The sequence below is a fragment of the Myripristis murdjan genome, chromosome 23, assembly GCF_902150065.1.
Source record: "Myripristis murdjan chromosome 23, fMyrMur1.1, whole genome shotgun sequence".
In the NCBI taxonomy this organism is placed as follows: Eukaryota; Metazoa; Chordata; class Actinopteri; order Holocentriformes; family Holocentridae; genus Myripristis; species Myripristis murdjan.
Window position 1 is genome coordinate 17,410,378 of NC_044002.1, and position 18,215 is coordinate 17,428,592.

General features: G+C 40.9%; 1 protein-coding gene across 3 annotated transcripts in view; it reads right to left on the reverse strand.

Annotated features, from left to right (window-relative positions):
* tbc1d22a (TBC1 domain family, member 22a) overlaps positions 1–18,215 on the reverse strand; it is a 151,057-nt gene that overhangs the window by 108,715 nt on the left and 24,127 nt on the right. For all 3 annotated transcript variants that reach the window (XM_030045855.1, XM_030045856.1, XM_030045854.1), the window contains exons 6-7: positions 10,219–10,289; positions 834–962 (exon numbers count right to left, since the gene is read on the reverse strand). In XM_030045855.1, coding sequence (XP_029901715.1) covers positions 834–962; positions 10,219–10,289 — 200 coding nt within the window. The remainder of the gene's footprint in view (positions 1–833; positions 963–10,218; positions 10,290–18,215) is intronic.

The following is an 18,215-nucleotide window of genomic DNA, read 5'->3' on the forward strand; positions in this document are numbered from 1 at the left end:
TGTCAGTTTTCTGGCGCGGTGCAGAAGAGATCAATGGGAAACTGGATGGAATATGAGAAATGTGTTTGCTTCGACAACCCACTTTGATGTTTCTTATCGGCTTTGAAAAGAACAGGAAGTAGTTAAGTGTTAAACTGAAAGAGTGTAGGGTGGATGGGGGGGCTAAAACTAGATATTCTTTTTCAAAGCCAAAGAGAAGTGTTCACTTAAGCAGTCTTCTGGACCACACTTCCTCCCATGTCGTCTTCTCTTTCTCTCTCTCTCTCTCTCTCACACACACACACACACACACACACACACAAACACGCACGCACACATATTACAGGGGCCTTGGCAACGTGGAAGATGATGTCTTTTCTTTCTGGATGTTGCAATGTGTATGTGAATAAATGTTAGCGAGATGGAGACGGACATCAGTCCTTTGAGTATACAAGAGAGAAATGAGAGAGAGAGAGTGTGTGTATGTGTGTGTGTGTGTGTGTGTGAGAGAGAGAGAGAGAAGAGAAAAAAGCATGGAAAAGCACTTATTGCCAGATAACTGGTTCCAGTAATCCGGTCTACAGGCCCCAATCCTGTCTGTCCCAAAACACATAGCTTCTCTCTCACACACACTCATGCTGACTGAAAGCTGTGTGTGGTGTGGGTCTGTGCTGAGGGAATGCATTAGTGACAAGAAGTTGTTCTACTAAGTGGAGTTGGAAGTTTTGCTGTCTGTCTCATGCACAGCGTCTGTTTCCGGTCTTTGGTTGGATGTGGAAAGAAGTCAGGTGTAAAGGGAAACTTGAAACACACAACTAGTATCTGCTCCTTTGCACATGTGTATGTGTGTGTACCTGTCTGTATGTGTCCTGGTGGTGTTCGTCATTTCGGGAGTCGTAGTACTGCTGGATGAAGCCAAAGTATTCCTGTCTCTTCCTCTGTAAGACGCTCTCTCTCCTCTCTGCATTGGCAGGCAGGTAACCCTGAGGATGAGAAAGAGAGAGACAGAGAGAGAGAGAGAAAGATGGTACAAAAAAAGAAAAAGTGGGTGAAAAAGTGATTACAGGAACTCCAGGCTTTGGAGATTAGTCTGGCCAAAAAAAAAAAAAAAAAAAAAAAAAATAGTAATAAAAATAAAAACTCTGAGTCAACTTTGAAATGGCATTTGCATCATTCATTTATACTCATTCCATTCCCATAGTATGTCACTTGTTTTGTTCTTTGTAAGCCCTGTTTTTGAGTTATGATAGCCGCCTTTTTCACTGCTTATCTTCTTGTGTTTTTTTTATTTATCTTTGTTGTGTTTTCTGTAGGGCACTTTGTAGCTCTGTTCTGACAAACAAGTATTACACAAATTTAGTTTAGCCTCATATACCTGATCACTGCTGGAGTTTGGGATTTGTCTCTCAGATCTAAGACTTTTTCAGAGAGCCAGAATGAAGAAATTGCAGACATTTAATAGCGTGCTCCAGTTCCAAAAAGTGTAACTGAACCAAATGCTGAGATGGCTTTCAACTTTGTGAATGACAAAATTCCTTAAAAAGCCAAGTGTCTGCAACAGAATTTGAGTAAATCAACATCATTAACTGAAATCTGCAGTAAAATTTGTATGAAAATTCACTTCTTTGATATGACTCATTTGATGTGCAGAACATTTTTTTAACAATATATGAACTGTGCAACTACAAATTCAAAACTTCAGCAAACATGATCTCATAATATCAATACACCTATCCTGACCTTAACATAGGCAGACACACACAGGGTTTTGAGCTGCACACTCAGACTCATAATTCAACTCCACAGATAAGCAGTGAGTCTGTCTTTTCAGTGTTTGACAGTGTAAACTGTTGTTTTATGGTATCGCCCTCTCTCTCCCTCTCTCTCTCGTGTAAGTATATTCTACTTAATGAGCCTTTATTTTAACTGCTGTTCCAACACTTCTGAGTGGCTTCATTTTCTTAAAACCTGTTAAAACCTTGACTTGCTTTAATGGAGTGTCTTAGCAAAGTTCAATCGCGAAAAACAAACTCCTCCACCTGGGATTACACATTCTGTAAATGACACTTTGCAAATAACACTGTTGGACGACCAAATGCTTTCCATCTCTTGGGAAATTCTCTTAATGTGTGTGTGTGCATGTGTGCATTTTCGGGACACATGTGTGTCAAAGAGTTTTTGTAAGTATAAGCTTGTGTAAGCATGTATCCTGCAAGCGGGTGCTTGAGCGGGCTGGCTTATGCAACGAGGAGAAAGTCAACCCCAAACTGAACAACAAATCTAAAGTCTATTAAAAGTGAGGGCTGGGATCAGGGACTCTAAAATATTCACAAAGTGAAACAACTCTTCAAAACAGCAGTCAAGCACGACTCCAGGCTCTGGAAACTTGAGAGGGCCTCATTCCCACAACAACCAGGTTTGGCAGCCATTTCTATTTGCTGAACAGCAACGGAGGTCAACAAATGGCATGCATTATTGTTTTTATTTTTTTTGCCAGCAAGTGGCAGGTGGGTGGCATATTGTTCTGAGCTCTTTCACTCAATAAGCCAAAACTGAACCTGAAATTTGTTAAGCTCTATTCAAACAGGCTGGGTTTCCAAGACAGTGTCTGATGCATCTGATAAATCAGTGTCTGAAAAATGTTTCACAGGATATCCGTGAGCTCAGTAATCTGTTTCAAACAGTGTTTCAATCAGTGTTGAGTGGGCCTTGATGGCTCATTTAACATCAACATTTCATCACTTTTTTTTGGTTCTTCTTTTCAGCAGTTTGATTTTTTTTTTTTTACCTTAAATCCTAAAGTGACTCCAAGTACAGGAAAACAGATATATCCTGCCATAAAAAGTCAACTGAAATGCTAAAAGATATATTGGATAGAACTGCTTTTACCTGATAATTTCTTAAAAAGCACAAAGAAAACAACCATAGGTAAAACCACAGGTAGAATACATTTGAGTCTTTGCTGATGGTGGGCTTTGTTAAACATCACAGATGAGGTGGATAGGGACAAGACTAAAATATCTGACATGCTCCAATTGATGATTACATAATTATATGCAATAATTACTCTACCTCCTCCTGTTTAAGGTAATTAGTTTGCCGGACTCCACTGGACCTTTCTGGATTTGACTGGACCAGATGGGCTGATGTCAGGTGGGATATGAATTTCTCACTTCATTGCTCAAGTTTGAGTCAAGCTGTGGTTCAATACCATAAGTGAAAATGCTGTTATTACATACTCATTTCTGGGAAATGGACTCTATTTTTAGCTTTTTTATCATATTTGGGCACACAAGAAGCTTTATTCATGACACTAGAAATGTTTTTCAGGGTCAGGCCATGCTGGGTTTAGGTTTTGAGGCCTGAGTCAAATCCCACCCTTTGAAGTTTCTCAGTAAACTGTCAGATGCTGTAGTAGTTAAGGATGGGTCATGTTTAGGGGTCATAATTATCAAAGAGCATTTTTGCCTGAACTGTCCACCCCTAGAAGTAGATCTTTTCTTTTTTTATCTGTTTGCCTTTACGTTACACTGAATGCCAGTCAGTCAGTATCTGAGACCACTGTTGCGTCATGTTTTCACAAGTGTGATGCGTTGGTGCATCCCTACCTGAGAGAAAGGTTTGGTGAGTCAACATTTTTATCCATTTGACACAGAGACACACAACTTAACTTTGCCTGCAGACACACACATATTCACATACATACATATCCCCAGACACACCTGCAAGCATGCAAATATAGGAGCGCACTCATTAAATCCAAACACCAACAAAGCTACCCCAAAATGTTTTCCCTCAAAAAAGTCCTTCATATCAAATATCAAACTGATTCCACACATAAAAATACAGTCATACTTAATGCAAACACATACATAAAAACACATGGTACAGCTATTAGCAATCTATCTTGCACTTCTGGGTTAAGATCCTGGTGTCTCTCACAATTGAAGAAAAAATGTTTCTTTCTAGACTCACCATTTTGCATAAATACTCAACAACAGACAACAAGCGATCATTATACAGGGAGAAGAGGAAACAAATTCTCCACTGACAGTAGTTAAGAGAAAGGGATGCAACTTTTTGTCAACTAGAAAACACTCTCGCCTATCATTATTGTATTATTGCTTTCTCCAGCTATAGGTAAAACCAAGGGCTGAATCTAACAAGTCCTGGCAAGTTCACTGGGGGTTGTCGAAATCACTTACTGAAGTGGAAGTAAACGAGATTAAGGGGTAATGGATGCAACAAAAAGGTAATTTGCAACTCTTCATCCCAAAATAACCCCTGAAATGCAGTGAACATCACAGATAGATGATTTACAACTCTGTGATTAATGATAGTACGAATATATATATGCTGTGTGTGCATATAGGTAGATAGATTTTTTGTTGTTGTTGTTGTTGCCAGTACAACACCTGCTGTCCTCAAATGATCTAAACTACTGGCCATGATTTAGAATTGCGATTAAAGTATCTAATCAAAAAATTGCAATTAAAATGTTAGTCATAATCATGCAGCTCTGACAATCGGCGGCTCAGAAGAAGCCATAAATGTAGGAGAGGGAGAAAACAGAAGAGACTAAGAAAATAACGAGTGAGTGAGTTTGTGTCAAGCAGAGCAAGAAGGACCAGATGGCAAATGGCTTGCTTTTCATGATGTTTCTTAAAGAGTCCATAGAGTTACGAGTAATTGAGTATATTTATTTGAGCAGCTCACTGTGTCCGATCCTGAATGACTGAATTTTTATTTTGTGAACCTGAGTGACTAATTTACATTTCGGTTGTGGTTTACTGCTTGAGAGAGGAGGACTGGGGATTTTTTTTTTTTTTTTTTAAGCGACAGAGACTCCAGACTGAAAGAGAAGCAAACATGAGTGATGCCTCTGTGTTACCTGCCAGTGCTTGGTCTCCCTTCTGTTAATCGGCCCATGTGAACCGCATCGTGAACCATCAATCCCTCTTTCCCTACGTCCCTCCCACCCTCCACTCCTCTAATGGATCCTCCACTTAAGTAAAACAGCCAAACTCTCTTCAAAAAGACAGAAAAAATATGCTTGGGGAATCCATTTAGGGGGTTTAAATGAAATTATCTTTTTAGCAAGCATTCTGACAAACTAAATTGATTTCTATTTAACTCAAGCACTTTACGCCGTAACTACAGAAGCAAGCTGTCCCTGTGAACATCCCGCAAGAGTTGAATAAAGAAAAACTTTGGGAACTTCTCCAACTTTTTGGATCTGTCTGTTTCTCTCCATAGAGCCGCTTTTCACTCTGTTCCAGTTACAACTGTTCACTGAAATTTTCCATCAGACAGTGTTATACTTGAATTTATAAAATGGTCTGCTCGGATCATGCAATCTAACTGGTCAATAACTGTGTTATAATAATGGTATACCACTGCTAATGCTTGTTGTACAGTTATGTATGATTTAGGGATGGCAACCACCAGGCCTCATTAATCGGTTTATTTCGGTTAACCGAGAATATTATTTGAGTGTCTGTAAAGTTTACAGACAGTCAAGAACGCGACCGTGTCCGTTCTGTACCATGGATCTCCCCTCAGCAGGCCCAAAACCAATTCAGACATGGCCAAAGCATTTCACACAATTTTACTTGGTATAACCAGAGTGACAATAAAACATGTTGAATCTTGAATCCATTTTGTAAGCATTTAATAAAACACATGGTAGTGTTAAAAAAAATGCTTACATAATAAGTCTGGACTGAATGAGTGGACCAAACATGTTGCTTAGCACCCACCTTGCACAATGCACACGGCGCCAGGAGGACCTATTTTCTTCTAGATCAGTGCTTATTCACAACACTTGTAGTCAGGACAAAGAATTTTCATATTATATGGAGTAACTCAATGTGAAGAAACCCTGCCTTTAGCTTCCGCTTGTCTCCATTCTTCAAGCTCTCACCTCTTCACCCCTCATCTCCTTGGGAGTTAAATAGCTCAGATCAATGTAGCCTGATAGAGTGGAGCTGCAAACCAATTTGATTACACAGACACACCTCTGACCATGCGTCATGTCTTTCCTCCAGCATCAGCTGAGATTGGATACCCCTATTCATTGCTGTATTCATCCTGGCTTGCCAACAGGGTCGTGGACCCCTGGAAACTACTTTGTTAAAAGGAAATTTCACATTGGTAGAAATTAAATAAACTACTTTGGTGCGCGCAGCAATTTAAGGCCAACATTTAGCAATATCTTTACCTTAAGGCACATACTATTCAGGTTTCTTGAGGGATAACATTCATTTATTTACGCATTTATTGCGAGGGGTGGGGGTGTCTCTTGGTGGTATCTGTGCACAGTTCTGTATATTTGGAAATATCAGGGCTTTTGTTTTACCTTCAAAAGAACCCATTTGCTGCCTTTCATTGTGGTAAAGTATGAAAAACAGCCTCCTCAGAGTTGTAAATTGCCTGAGAGAGATAATCCATCAAGGTAAACAAAAGCCTTAATATGATTTTGTGCATACATTCTGTTATATTTACTCATTTAGTTACTTATTTATTTTGCCCTCACTGTACTTGATTATGTTGTGTTTTCAAATCAATGCATGCATTAAGCTATGCTCTCCTTACTGTCAATCACCTGACACCCACAAGAAGAAGTGGACATCTCTCCCTGGAAAAAAATATCTCAAAAACATGTCACCTAACAAATGTCATCGTCAAATCCATGTCCTCTAATTTTGGGGTATCTTTGTTATCCAGGGAAACAGTTAAGTTGAACACTGCATTTGAAAGCCTGAAAAAAATGAGTAAATGTTATAAAAAAAAAAAAAAATAATAAAAATAAAAAATTCTGATTCATCATTCTCAACCCAAAGAAACTCTTGCCTCTATGACAAAGCAGACTATTTGTTTTTAGTTCATAATATGAAGTAACTTCTGCAATATCTGCTAAAAAAAAAAAAAAAAAAAAAAACATCATAGCAGAGCGGCCCATGCGGTGGCACAGTAAAGAGTCAATGATTCATTTCTTGCTAGCAAATGAGAAAAGACCAGAAACTTGTTCTTGGCACTGATGCTATCGGGCCGCCGACTGAGCCATCAACTGCCCCAAGTCAACATCGTGCTGGCCTCAGGTTATCAGGCAATTCATGTGAAATGAAATCTGAAGGAAAATTTCACCAAGCTAAAACTGTTTAGTTCTGTGTCCTTGATGTGTTTTCATCAAGTAATTTGACTGTTTGCAGCTGAAAGCTCGAGAGGAAACACTGTAATACCTGAGATGACAGTGGATCAGCAGGGTAGCTAACGTTGGGGCCTGACAGCTCAGGAAGCCCTGTGGAGGTCTACATATTCAAAAAGAAATTGCTGTTCTGAGATCATTTTGAGGTTGTGCCCACCAAGAGACAGAGAGCACAACTTGTCCGACTCACCAAAGCGAAAAACAACCTTGTCTTTTTCTACCCAGCGCTATGATTATGTAGAATGTACTACAGCAATATTACAGTAAAATAATCTATTCCCTACTGCTTCAACTTCCATAGGCCCTGATATATCTCACATAACCCTTCAGCCTTATCAATATTTCCACAGCCAGTTAGTTTTCTTTTCTCTCCCACCACTTCACATTTAAAAGCCACACTCCATTAGCAAATGTACATACTGCCACAGGCTGACATTCTTTCGCAAAGCACAAAAGCCATTTAATTTTTCCCCTTCTCCTTCAGGCTCGGACACAAATGCTCTTTAAACAAATGAAATAAAACGGTATTATTTCATTTTGAAATAATAGGAAGTTCAACCGCATGTGTTTCTGGAGCTACGGGCAACCTGTGGCGCCTATCTCCCATGGAGTGAAAGGGGGTGGAGAGAGCTATCCAATGAGGCTAAAAATTGCTCTCTCCCTCCCAGCCTGTTGTCTGATTTTTCTGCCCTCTTTCTTGCTTTTTAATTTCCATACCGGCTAATAATGGTGGAGACAGTGATGTACGATTTGTGCCATGTGCTGGTAAATGCGGGGCATTGGGGGAGCATTAGCAGGTATTGAACGTAGTGGGAGAAGTTGTTTCTCGTCTTTGTCAGGTGAAGAAGAGCCTGGCTCAGGCAAGCCTGCTGGAGGGGAGAGAAAATCAAATAGGTTGCCGCACGCCGGTGAGCAGGGGAAGGGCACAGGGGACGTCACTGAAGTGAAGTTTTATTAGGTGGCTCCGTCAAGTTTATGGAATATAGGCTGGGCTGTGAGTCTGAGCGCGTGCACGCGTGTGTGTGTGTGGTTGTGCGTGCGCCAGATGGAGAATAGATTTTTTGAGCCTGATCCCTCCTATCTATTTCTCTGTTGTATCATAGCACAGACAGGATTGAAAAGGCAGTGAAGTGTTGGGATACTTCAGGATCGATGAGTGCTTTTGACACTGACCAGTGTTCGCTTTAATCCTGAGCTTGGATTTGGCCAGGGCTAATTCACACAGCACAAGGGCTAAGTTGTAAAAATCTATTGAAAACCCTGCAATGTACACTTCAGATATGGATCGGATGTGGCTTGAGTTGTCCCAGTAGTGGTTACATAACAGCACAGCAGCAAAATGTTGCCTATATGTTTATTAACACATTTCACAGACAAATGTGATTGGTGGGGATATTTGTTTCACTCCATTATGTTCAATGTCAACTTTCCCACATCTCCATGTTTTTAATAAAAGAAAAGCAACAGCTAAAACATCACTCCTGTTGTGACTGCTACTTGGGAGCAAACCAGCGGGGTAGTTTTCAACACCTGACAATCAGAAAGTTACAAATCAAACTCGGAGGATGTCTCCTGGGTTGAGGAATGTCAAATGGTTGAGGAGGATAGCTGGTGGAGAGGCAAAGAGGGTTACAATACTTCAACAAAGCAGATAACCCCAAGGTAAAAACCAAGGAGAAAACTGAGAGGGGAAAAACATGGCCGAGAAGGGATTATCTATCTCTTTTTGCCGTTCCTATTCATTTCACCATTCTCTTCTAATCCCTTTCTCTACTTCCTTCCCTATCTTTCATCATCTCATATCTACCAGTTTCTTTCCCTTCTTTCATTTTTTATTGTTTATACTTTCTCTCCATCTATCCATCCTTCTAGTTTTCTCCTTTTGTTTTGTGTTTGTTTTTCCCCATTCCTGTCCCTTCCCTCCTTCTTATTATCCTCAGTGAAGCTGAGGTGGTCCAACCACCATTTACACAGGGCAGAGGTCAGCTCTACCCTGCAGCCCCAAAGTTCAGCGCCAGCAAAAAAGTTTCTTCATTCAACAACAACAACAACAACAACACACACACACACACACGCACACACACACACACACACACTGAGACAAAGACAATGATGTGCACATTCACATCCACACAGACACACACAAACCTTTAATGGAGTGTTATCTTTGGTACATTAGCTGTGCAGTTAGAGACCAAGAAACACACAAACATAAAAGACAAACACGCACATGCACACACAGAGACATACACACACACACACACACACAAGCAATGTACTGATCTGCTTGAGCTACCCCACCCTACACACACACCCAGACATCCACAGCTATGGACCACAGCTTCATAAGACGTTATGGACCCTCACTTCAGTAAAGTACCAAACAAAGCAGCAGTTAACAGTCCAAACCTAAGTCAGTAACCTCCCACCACAAAAAAACAGGCACACACACACACACACACACACACACACACACACACACACACACACACACACACACACACACACACACACACACCTTTAATGACGTCTTTTCTGCGGCACATTAGCTATTGTGCGGTAATTAATGTGAGAGTCATGGCGTTCAAAAGCCAGTCCCTCTCTCTGCAGACTAGGAGCTGTAGACCACAACAATGGCTTAATGAGTAAACACACCGCGTCTCATGAATAAATTATTTGAGCCTTGCAATTAATTTTCCCTATTGAAGTTAAAAAAAAAAAAAGAAAGAAAATAGGACTGGTCTTCATAAATCACAAAAGGGAGAGGAGTTGAGAGAGAAAACATGACAGCAACTTTGTGTGTGAGAGAGTGTGTGTGTGTGTGTGTGTGTGTGTGTGTGTGTTCATGTATATGTGCTTGTAAGAGTTAATGTTTTACTATGGGTTTGCATGTGTTTGCATGTATTTGTGAGAATTTTTGTGTTGGCATACAACTGTGTACATGTGTGTGCATTTGTTGGTGTTTTGGTGGTTGTGGGTGTTGACGTACACTTCCATGTGTTTATGTGCATGTGTGTAAATTTAAAACCTACCGAGAGAAGCTTCCACGTAATCGGTCGAACCTGTCGTGGGATTCCCGACCAGCTGAGTTTCCGTAGCTCCTCTGTTGGAAAAAGAAAAAGAAAAAAAGGCACAAGACGAATTAATTTAAGCTGACCAGTGTTTTTGTTGTTTAGGGTTAGGGTTACATTCACTTGTACTGAAAATGCCTGACCATAGGTTTAAAAAAAAAAAAAAAAGCCACAAACAGCCACAGCAATACTGAGTTTGTAAAGAAACAAAAAAATCTCAAGGAAAACACAGAGTGCTATAAGCCTAGAATTTCTCAATTACACTCCAATGTTGTATCAGTGATTTGCATACATTCATTCAGCAGAAAATGCCCTCCACTGCTAGAAGAGACAAATAAATATTCACCACATAGCCTCGAATGTAAATAAATAGTGGCTATTTGTGAAAGAAGGACTCTATTCATCATGCTTTGTAGTTATTTTAGAAGACAACTGGATCGGGACAAGCCAGCCACTCATGGACAAATGAATCAATCAGTTACTTCATCAGTTAATCACCAATCACCAATCAATCACTCACTCTTTATCCCTACTTCATGCCTCTCTTTCCCCTCAGTGAAATTAGTATTTAATGGGAATGGAAGTGGGTTTTTAACTACATTATCTGCGGGATGGGTGGGAGAGACGGCAAGCTAAAACGTAAAATAAATCTAACAGAGAGGTGCAAATTGAACTTTTAAATTGGCAGAGAGTAGCTCCCTTCGGGTCCACGAAGACCCAAAAAATATGGCTTAATGCTGGGTGCCGCACATTAAGTCTGGTGCATACCTCACACACACACACACACACGCTCCGACAGAGGGAACGGGTGGTTTATGGTGGGAATCGGCTACGTCCGAAGGGAATACATATTACCTTGTTGGATCCAGTAAGCTGTGTCTTTTATTTCTTTCTATTTCAAATGAAGGGCTCATTCTATCTGACTCTGGCACACAATAACCACATGACGATAAATGTGTACGACCTAATTTCCCTCAAGGAAAAAGAGCTCACGCCCAGAAACAAAGCAAAAGCTGCCGTTTGTCTCAGCACATCAGCACGTGATAGTCTTGTATAGGAGCTCACATTTTACCTTAGCCTTTAGTCTTCTTGTCTACTACATTAGATAACACAATATTCATCCATTTGACTTGTTCTGACCCTGTGAGAACACTTTGCAACCCACTTTTCGGACTTGAATTACTAAAGAAGCTTACATTATAGTTCAGATATGCCTGGAACCACAATCATAAAGTTTCTGTAAAGAAGTGGAAGGTTACTTTTACTTTCAATATACAGTGTGTCGTGTAGGGACTAACTGCCCAAATCTCCTCCTGGGTAATACATGACACATTTTACTTACCCAAATAACTTTCCTAACTATTGCAAAAGCCAGTGCAAGCATTGAGTGACCTTGGCTACCTGGTGCAGGTGGACGGAGATATCCAAGATGTATGACTGTGCATTTTTCAGCACTATTTCTTGAGAAGCAGGTGGTTCCTGGAAGGGTTCTCGCTAACATTAAACTCATCCATTATTCACGGATAGCTCTGCCTCTGCCTGGGCCCTGCAAGTTTAGAATCCCCCATTAGCATTCAATAGGACACGTTACCACATCCAAACTGAGCCAAACATGAAAACTCGATTGGAATCTCTTTACTTGTAATTGCATTGCCGTTGTTGTTTTACCTGCGTAGTGAGGGGAGAGGGGGAAATTGATTTGAGTGCAAATGAAATGACACTGCCTTAACATACTTTTCTGAGTAAAAAGAAACAGATGTACCTCATGAATAAGCCAAATTCCTCCCAGAATCTTATTCAAGGCGCTGGCTGGAAATTGATAAGCCCTTCGCACAGAGCGAATGGTATTGATTAGTGCTGCCAAATGACTCTGCCTTGCCTGTTCTTCAAGGCAAATGCAATGGAGAGTCAGTGACAGATAGCAGAATAGGAAATAGCAATCGGCTAAACAGCAACGGGCTAAGTCCATTGGCTAAATTGAGTGAAACGCATTAGGGCTTGTTCAGCTGATGGGAGTAGCTATTTATTCACTATAGTTCCTATACATCCTCCACTTTAAATTTCTCTCCTACCTTGTCCCCACTGACTTTAATTACATAGAAATTCAATAAGGTGATCTAGCGCACAGCATGGCTCTGTTGGTTTATACAGAATCAGAGCACCATGGTATGGGACGATTTCGATTACCCCAAGGCTAGGCTGTGCTACTGCAAGTTGCATTTAAACATAGATGAAAAGACTGCTTCTGATATCATATATAACATTTCCAAAGAAAGGCTAGAGCAGAGGCTCAACAATGTTCTCTTGGTCTCTCGTTGCTTTTTGACACGCCTTCAGCTACACTCTCTCCTCACGACTTCAGGAACTGAAGAGCAGTAAATGTATATTTATGTGTGTCTCAGATGGATGAGTGTGTGTGCTTGACCACCAAGTGAGCTGCCTGCAAAGCTATTGCTCAACATGCAATGGCTGTTACTTCTTTTTAGCGGTTACCATCATATTTCTATTGTCAAAAAACTATGAATTAACTTGACATATCTATCCTTCCTAATGTCTTACACCAACATGAGCACTTCATATAGGTATAATACTTAATACCTAAACATTACACTGAAAGTAATAATTGAACATTGAACGCAATGTTCAATTATTGCTTTCTGATCCTTTATGACTGATGTCAATATCAGTATATAAAAGACAATGCAGAATGCATAGTGAAGACAACTACAGATGCGGAGGCATGGACATCTCTCGTGGTAACTTTCTAGGAATTTCTGGAGAATGTGCACTGTTTTTTTTTTTTTTTTTTTCTAGCCAGAGATGCAATGATCTACTCCTCTGATTACAATTTTGTGTTTGGCTGCAATAATTAATATTATGAATACTATTAAAAGTCATATTATTACCATATGCAACACAGGGACAATGTAACTTTGCCAACTTAAATGACCGGTGAACGAGCAAGCTGGCTTGCAAGAACATACTTAACGTTAGGCTAACATGAACTTAACTCAATTCGCAATCTCAGCTTTCAACAGTCTGGTTACCTTTGCAACGGAGTTTAAAGAAGAGTCCTCACTTGAGCAACCAGCCAGCCAGAGTGAGGTGAGGGAACAGGGGGATAAAATCAAGGTCAAGAGTGTCGCTATCAATGAGCAGATCCAAACTACAATCTTTTGAAACAACATTACACATTTGTCGGTCATCCCCACTTGCAAATATATATTTTTTTTCGCAGGTTAAGTGAAGTTAAGGGGAACAAATCCAGCACTATTAATGGTCAACCTCTTCTTCTTCTTCTTTTGTTTTTCTGCAGGCTAGACTCAGGCTCACTGTTGCCTATTGCTGTTAGACTTAAGTAATGCACAATGGGTCCAACTCATGAGGCGTGTGAAAGCTTTTTGTTTATTTTAGAGTCAAATCGTACCAATGTACTTTAATGTCAAAATGCTGCTACGCAAAATGCGTACAGATTGGCAGGTCTGCCAAACTGAAGTTATGGTGAGAACCATATTTACAAAGTCCAAGTCTTTAAGGGTGAAACCTTAATCTCGGGAGCGCTGTTCCATTCATTACACTCCAAAGAGCTAGTCAAGGGTGTCTCTCCTCTCGCCTCACACCCTTTGTACCTTCATTTGCTCTGTCGGACGAAGAAATGAGTCCATGAATCTTGCTGGCTCAGGCTTAATTAAACTATCTGTTATATTTCCCCCACCTGGCATTAATCTCACCATAGGGGGTAGGGAGAAGAGGGGAGTACGAGGGAGTCAGGAGAGAGACACAAGTTGGCTCCCTCCAGAGGCCACACCGACCTCCAGGAAGCCCTGTCCCCTCTACTCGCCGAGCTCTGAGACACTGCAGGAATGACTTGCAGCAGAAAAAATTCACTCTGTCCATCTGTGCATGTGTGTGTACCTCTGTGGGATGGAAAAAATGTGCTTGAAGCGAGGTGTGCTGTGTGTGAGTGGGTATGTAAGAGCGTGGCAAAGGGTAAACATACACTTGGTACCCTTTGGACAGCAAAATGAGCACGTCTGCCCGTTAAACCCAAATGCCGGACACAGCCTCTCCTCCTGCATTTGCTGCCTTCCAAATACACTCCAGCAGTGAGCCAGACCACTGCAGAATCCAAATCACAGCTTCCCCAAAGTGAGTCAAGATAACTTATGAAACCAGTTTGACTGGCAGAGCACTGCACTGGTACAGCACATGAAATAACAATGTGAAATTCTACAAGGAGATAATTTTTCATCATTTTCTCCCAGCTTCAGTCATTTTAACTGACATGACTAAAAAAGCTCCTTTCAGTGAAAATCTCCATATAGAGAAATGTCTAATCTATATCTGTCAAACAGACTCTGTGAGGATGCTTAACTCTTTTGCAAAATGCACTCACGTACAATATATGTCTAAACCCCTTACAGGACTACTCATTTCAGCTTCAACTGATCAATTTCTGAGAGAAAAAAAAAATCCATTTCCCACAGCGGGCGGAGACAGAGAGTGCGACATGAGCATAGTTGACGTACTGGCTAAATTGCAGATGTCGTTTCATTAGCGCAAGGCTAGCTCGTCTCTCAGAAAACATATCTGGCTCTCCAGGGTAACTCTTGTGCATTATGAATGAGACAGCCAAGCTCTTGCTGCACTGTAATAAATTAAAGGCATACCATGACATTTTGAATATTAGTCTGTTATTTTTGTTCAGTAGGAACTTGGCACATTTTGAAGAAAATGTTTCTGCAACTATTTTAAGGCAAAGGGTACGGCCAAATGCAAATAAGCTCACCATCTAGGGGCTAGCTGATTTAACAAAGAATATTAATAATGCTAAAAAGACATTTTTAAGTGACAAATTCAGTCACTACCCCTTCTAAATATTGCGTGGGAAATCACAAAACTGCAATTGCTCTTAACAGAAACGATAGCAGCACGCTGGCAGATTACAAACTGGGTTTATGGTCAATTTTTCTCACCTGTAATCGTTTAAATATATACATGTAAAAGGGCAAGTGGGAGCAAATGAAAAGAGAATTTTCCTATTGGGACCAATAAAGTATCACATTATTATATACATGCTTTGGAATTAGTGTGATCAGTAGCACAGGTGTTTATCATAGTGACAGGCACAGGCCTCGGGGAACTGAGTCTGGAGAGAGAGAGTCAACCCTAGAGGAAGGTGTATTCCTCACTGGTGCGAATAACACCTGTAACACCAGCAGAGTATGTGCAACTCAAGGGCAACTGCTCCTAGTCCTTCCTCTGTGTTCTTGTCTACTGTACTCCATTATGCATGAACTTACAGGGCCGCACTTTGTCTTGGCTAGAGTTAAGCTGGGGACCACAGGGGGTGATTAGGACACCGTGTACCTTCTGCTGAACACCATAACAGCTGCACTGATATGGGACCCTCGGAGGTAATGAATGTTCAATGACTCTTACAACATTCAGAGGGCAAAATCAAACTAAATAGCCACATGTTTTTATTACGTTAACTCTTATGTAACCAGGCAACATGACTAAAAACATGATGTAGTACCGGCTGGTGGGATTTGAGTGAAGGGACATATGCACACAATGAAGGATTTCCCAGCACAAACACAGTGATGTACTTTTAGATGCTGAGCAGCTCTAGTGAGGCAGCCGGGGGTTGGATCTCTTGCTAAAGGCATCTCAAGCGCATTTTATAGTTGAAAGCAACATAACTGTACCGTAAGGCATGAATGTAGAGATCGTGGCAGCTCTTGAAGCTTTTATATATCTGCTTTGATATGTGTCGTTGAATTCCCATACAGAGATATACCCCTATGATAAGATTAAGTAACCTTACACATACTTCACACCAAAATGGCATTCTTGATTGTTGAGATGATTTTACTTCTTTACCTGATTTTATGTCATTTAATTGTGTATATTTGCTTACATGTGTATTTTTTTCATTCTGTAAAGCCATTTGGAATACTCTCTCAGAAGGATGCTACACAAATAAAAGGTATTCAGGTTATTATTCTTGTACAGGTATGTGACACCCACACAGACACCGCTTTCAACCATAATACGCATCAAATAGTGTCATTTTACGTGCAGAGATGCTACTTTCATTGAGGTAAAAAATGTGCTTAAACAGAAATTGTTGAGAGAAGAGGGAACATGTCTCATTCACCTCCGTGGCCTCGACTCTTTCAGGCTGCATGGACGACCGACACTCAGGTCCCGAGCCGCTTCAGAACTAAGTGTTCAAACACAAGAGTCTTGATTGGGCTTCTTATTCGTAGGATCCCATTCAGACTGCAAATTCAGGTTCTTGTCTTGATTAGACACAAACAGGCAAGTGGAAAGTCAAGTGTCAGCACTTGAGTCATGTATGTACTCAAAAGGCCCATATCCTCGTCACCATTTGTTTCCTGAGTAGACTGAAACAATCGGGATGTAGGAGCTGAAGAACCTGCAAGTGACGGCTCTTTGTACAAGCAGCCAAGCAAGATGAGGCTGTTGTGATATGAAAAACATCAAGCGAGATCCATCATCGAGTGGGTATAAGTGAGGCTCTGTGTATGAGTGATAGTATAAGTTTGTGCACAAATGCGCTGCCTCTGTGCCTGCCTGTCATTCAGTCCACCTGCCTGTGCGTTTGGTCGTGTATGCAGGCCAATAAGAGGAGTGGAAGACAGCCCAGCGAGGAGGGAGGAAGTGCTGTCAGTCAGTGCTGGCTGAGCGGGGAGCTGATGGGAGCAGGAGGGGAGACGGTTGGCAGGCCGGAGCCATGCACTATTCAGGCATCGCTCAGACGGAGCACGACCACTGGGGCACAACACCACAAAGTTCTCAGCAACACAAACACACACACACACACATGTGCACACACACCTGCTAAAACAACGGTTTGTATTCTGCAATAGCGACTGCCTCAGCAAATCCAACCAACATCAAGACAGCAGCACTAAATCTCATCAGATGTAGTCCAAACCTTAAGAAACACCAAACTCAAAAGGTATATTACCTGTGAACTTCTAGCCATAAATCCAATATGTATTCCACTACACCCTAAAGTGACCTACTATCATACTATAATGAATTTACTCCATCCTGTTGTTACTTGCCAGTAGACAAATTTTATTTTTGTACAAATTGGGGCAGCGAAGTTACACTGTAACACCTAAAAAATTGTGAATTGCTCAACTGGGATGTTAAATGGTATAACAGGCATATTGACCAAGCAAACTGAGATTAAGCCCAAAGGAACACAACTTAATCCGTGCAACACGAAGAGACACTGTAAATATTGGACACAAATTACGAAATAACCCTGAGATCTACATCACACTAATTGTAAAACACAATTGTACAATTAAAGCAGTATGTATACTCAAATTCTTATCATGTTGCTCATCCTGAAAAAGAAAGACTAGCTCTGCTCTATTGAAAGTTACATCATATGGTTGCCAGAGCGATAATGAGCAACAGTAGCTTATTTTCAATTGTACATACCATGTACACTGCAGCATATACTACACTACACTAGCAACTGTTGTATAAAAAGTCATACCACTCAAAAAGGCATTCACTGCTGTGATCATGGGTGACAGTACTGTTGTATCGCTGTCATATCCATAAAAGAATGCCCTCTTGGGAATTATTGCTATAGTAAAAACTAGATAACCACCATCCAATCTAGTGTTGCAAACAGCATGTGTGTTGCTGCATTGCTGTGTGAAGCTATTTTGATGGTGGGACCAGCAAAACTATAGCATCCGGACAGACACCTTTATCATACAGTGTATTAAAAAGTTAAGCTCCCCTCCTATAAACCTTGAATGCCGTGAGAGAGTCCTGAACGGCCTAACTCATCTAAAGGACAAAGTGATGGCGCCAGGGAGCAGACGGCTCGTAAACTAATGGGACTCTTGTAAAAAGATACTCCCCCCTGGATTATACCTGCTCAGGAGGCCTGATGGATG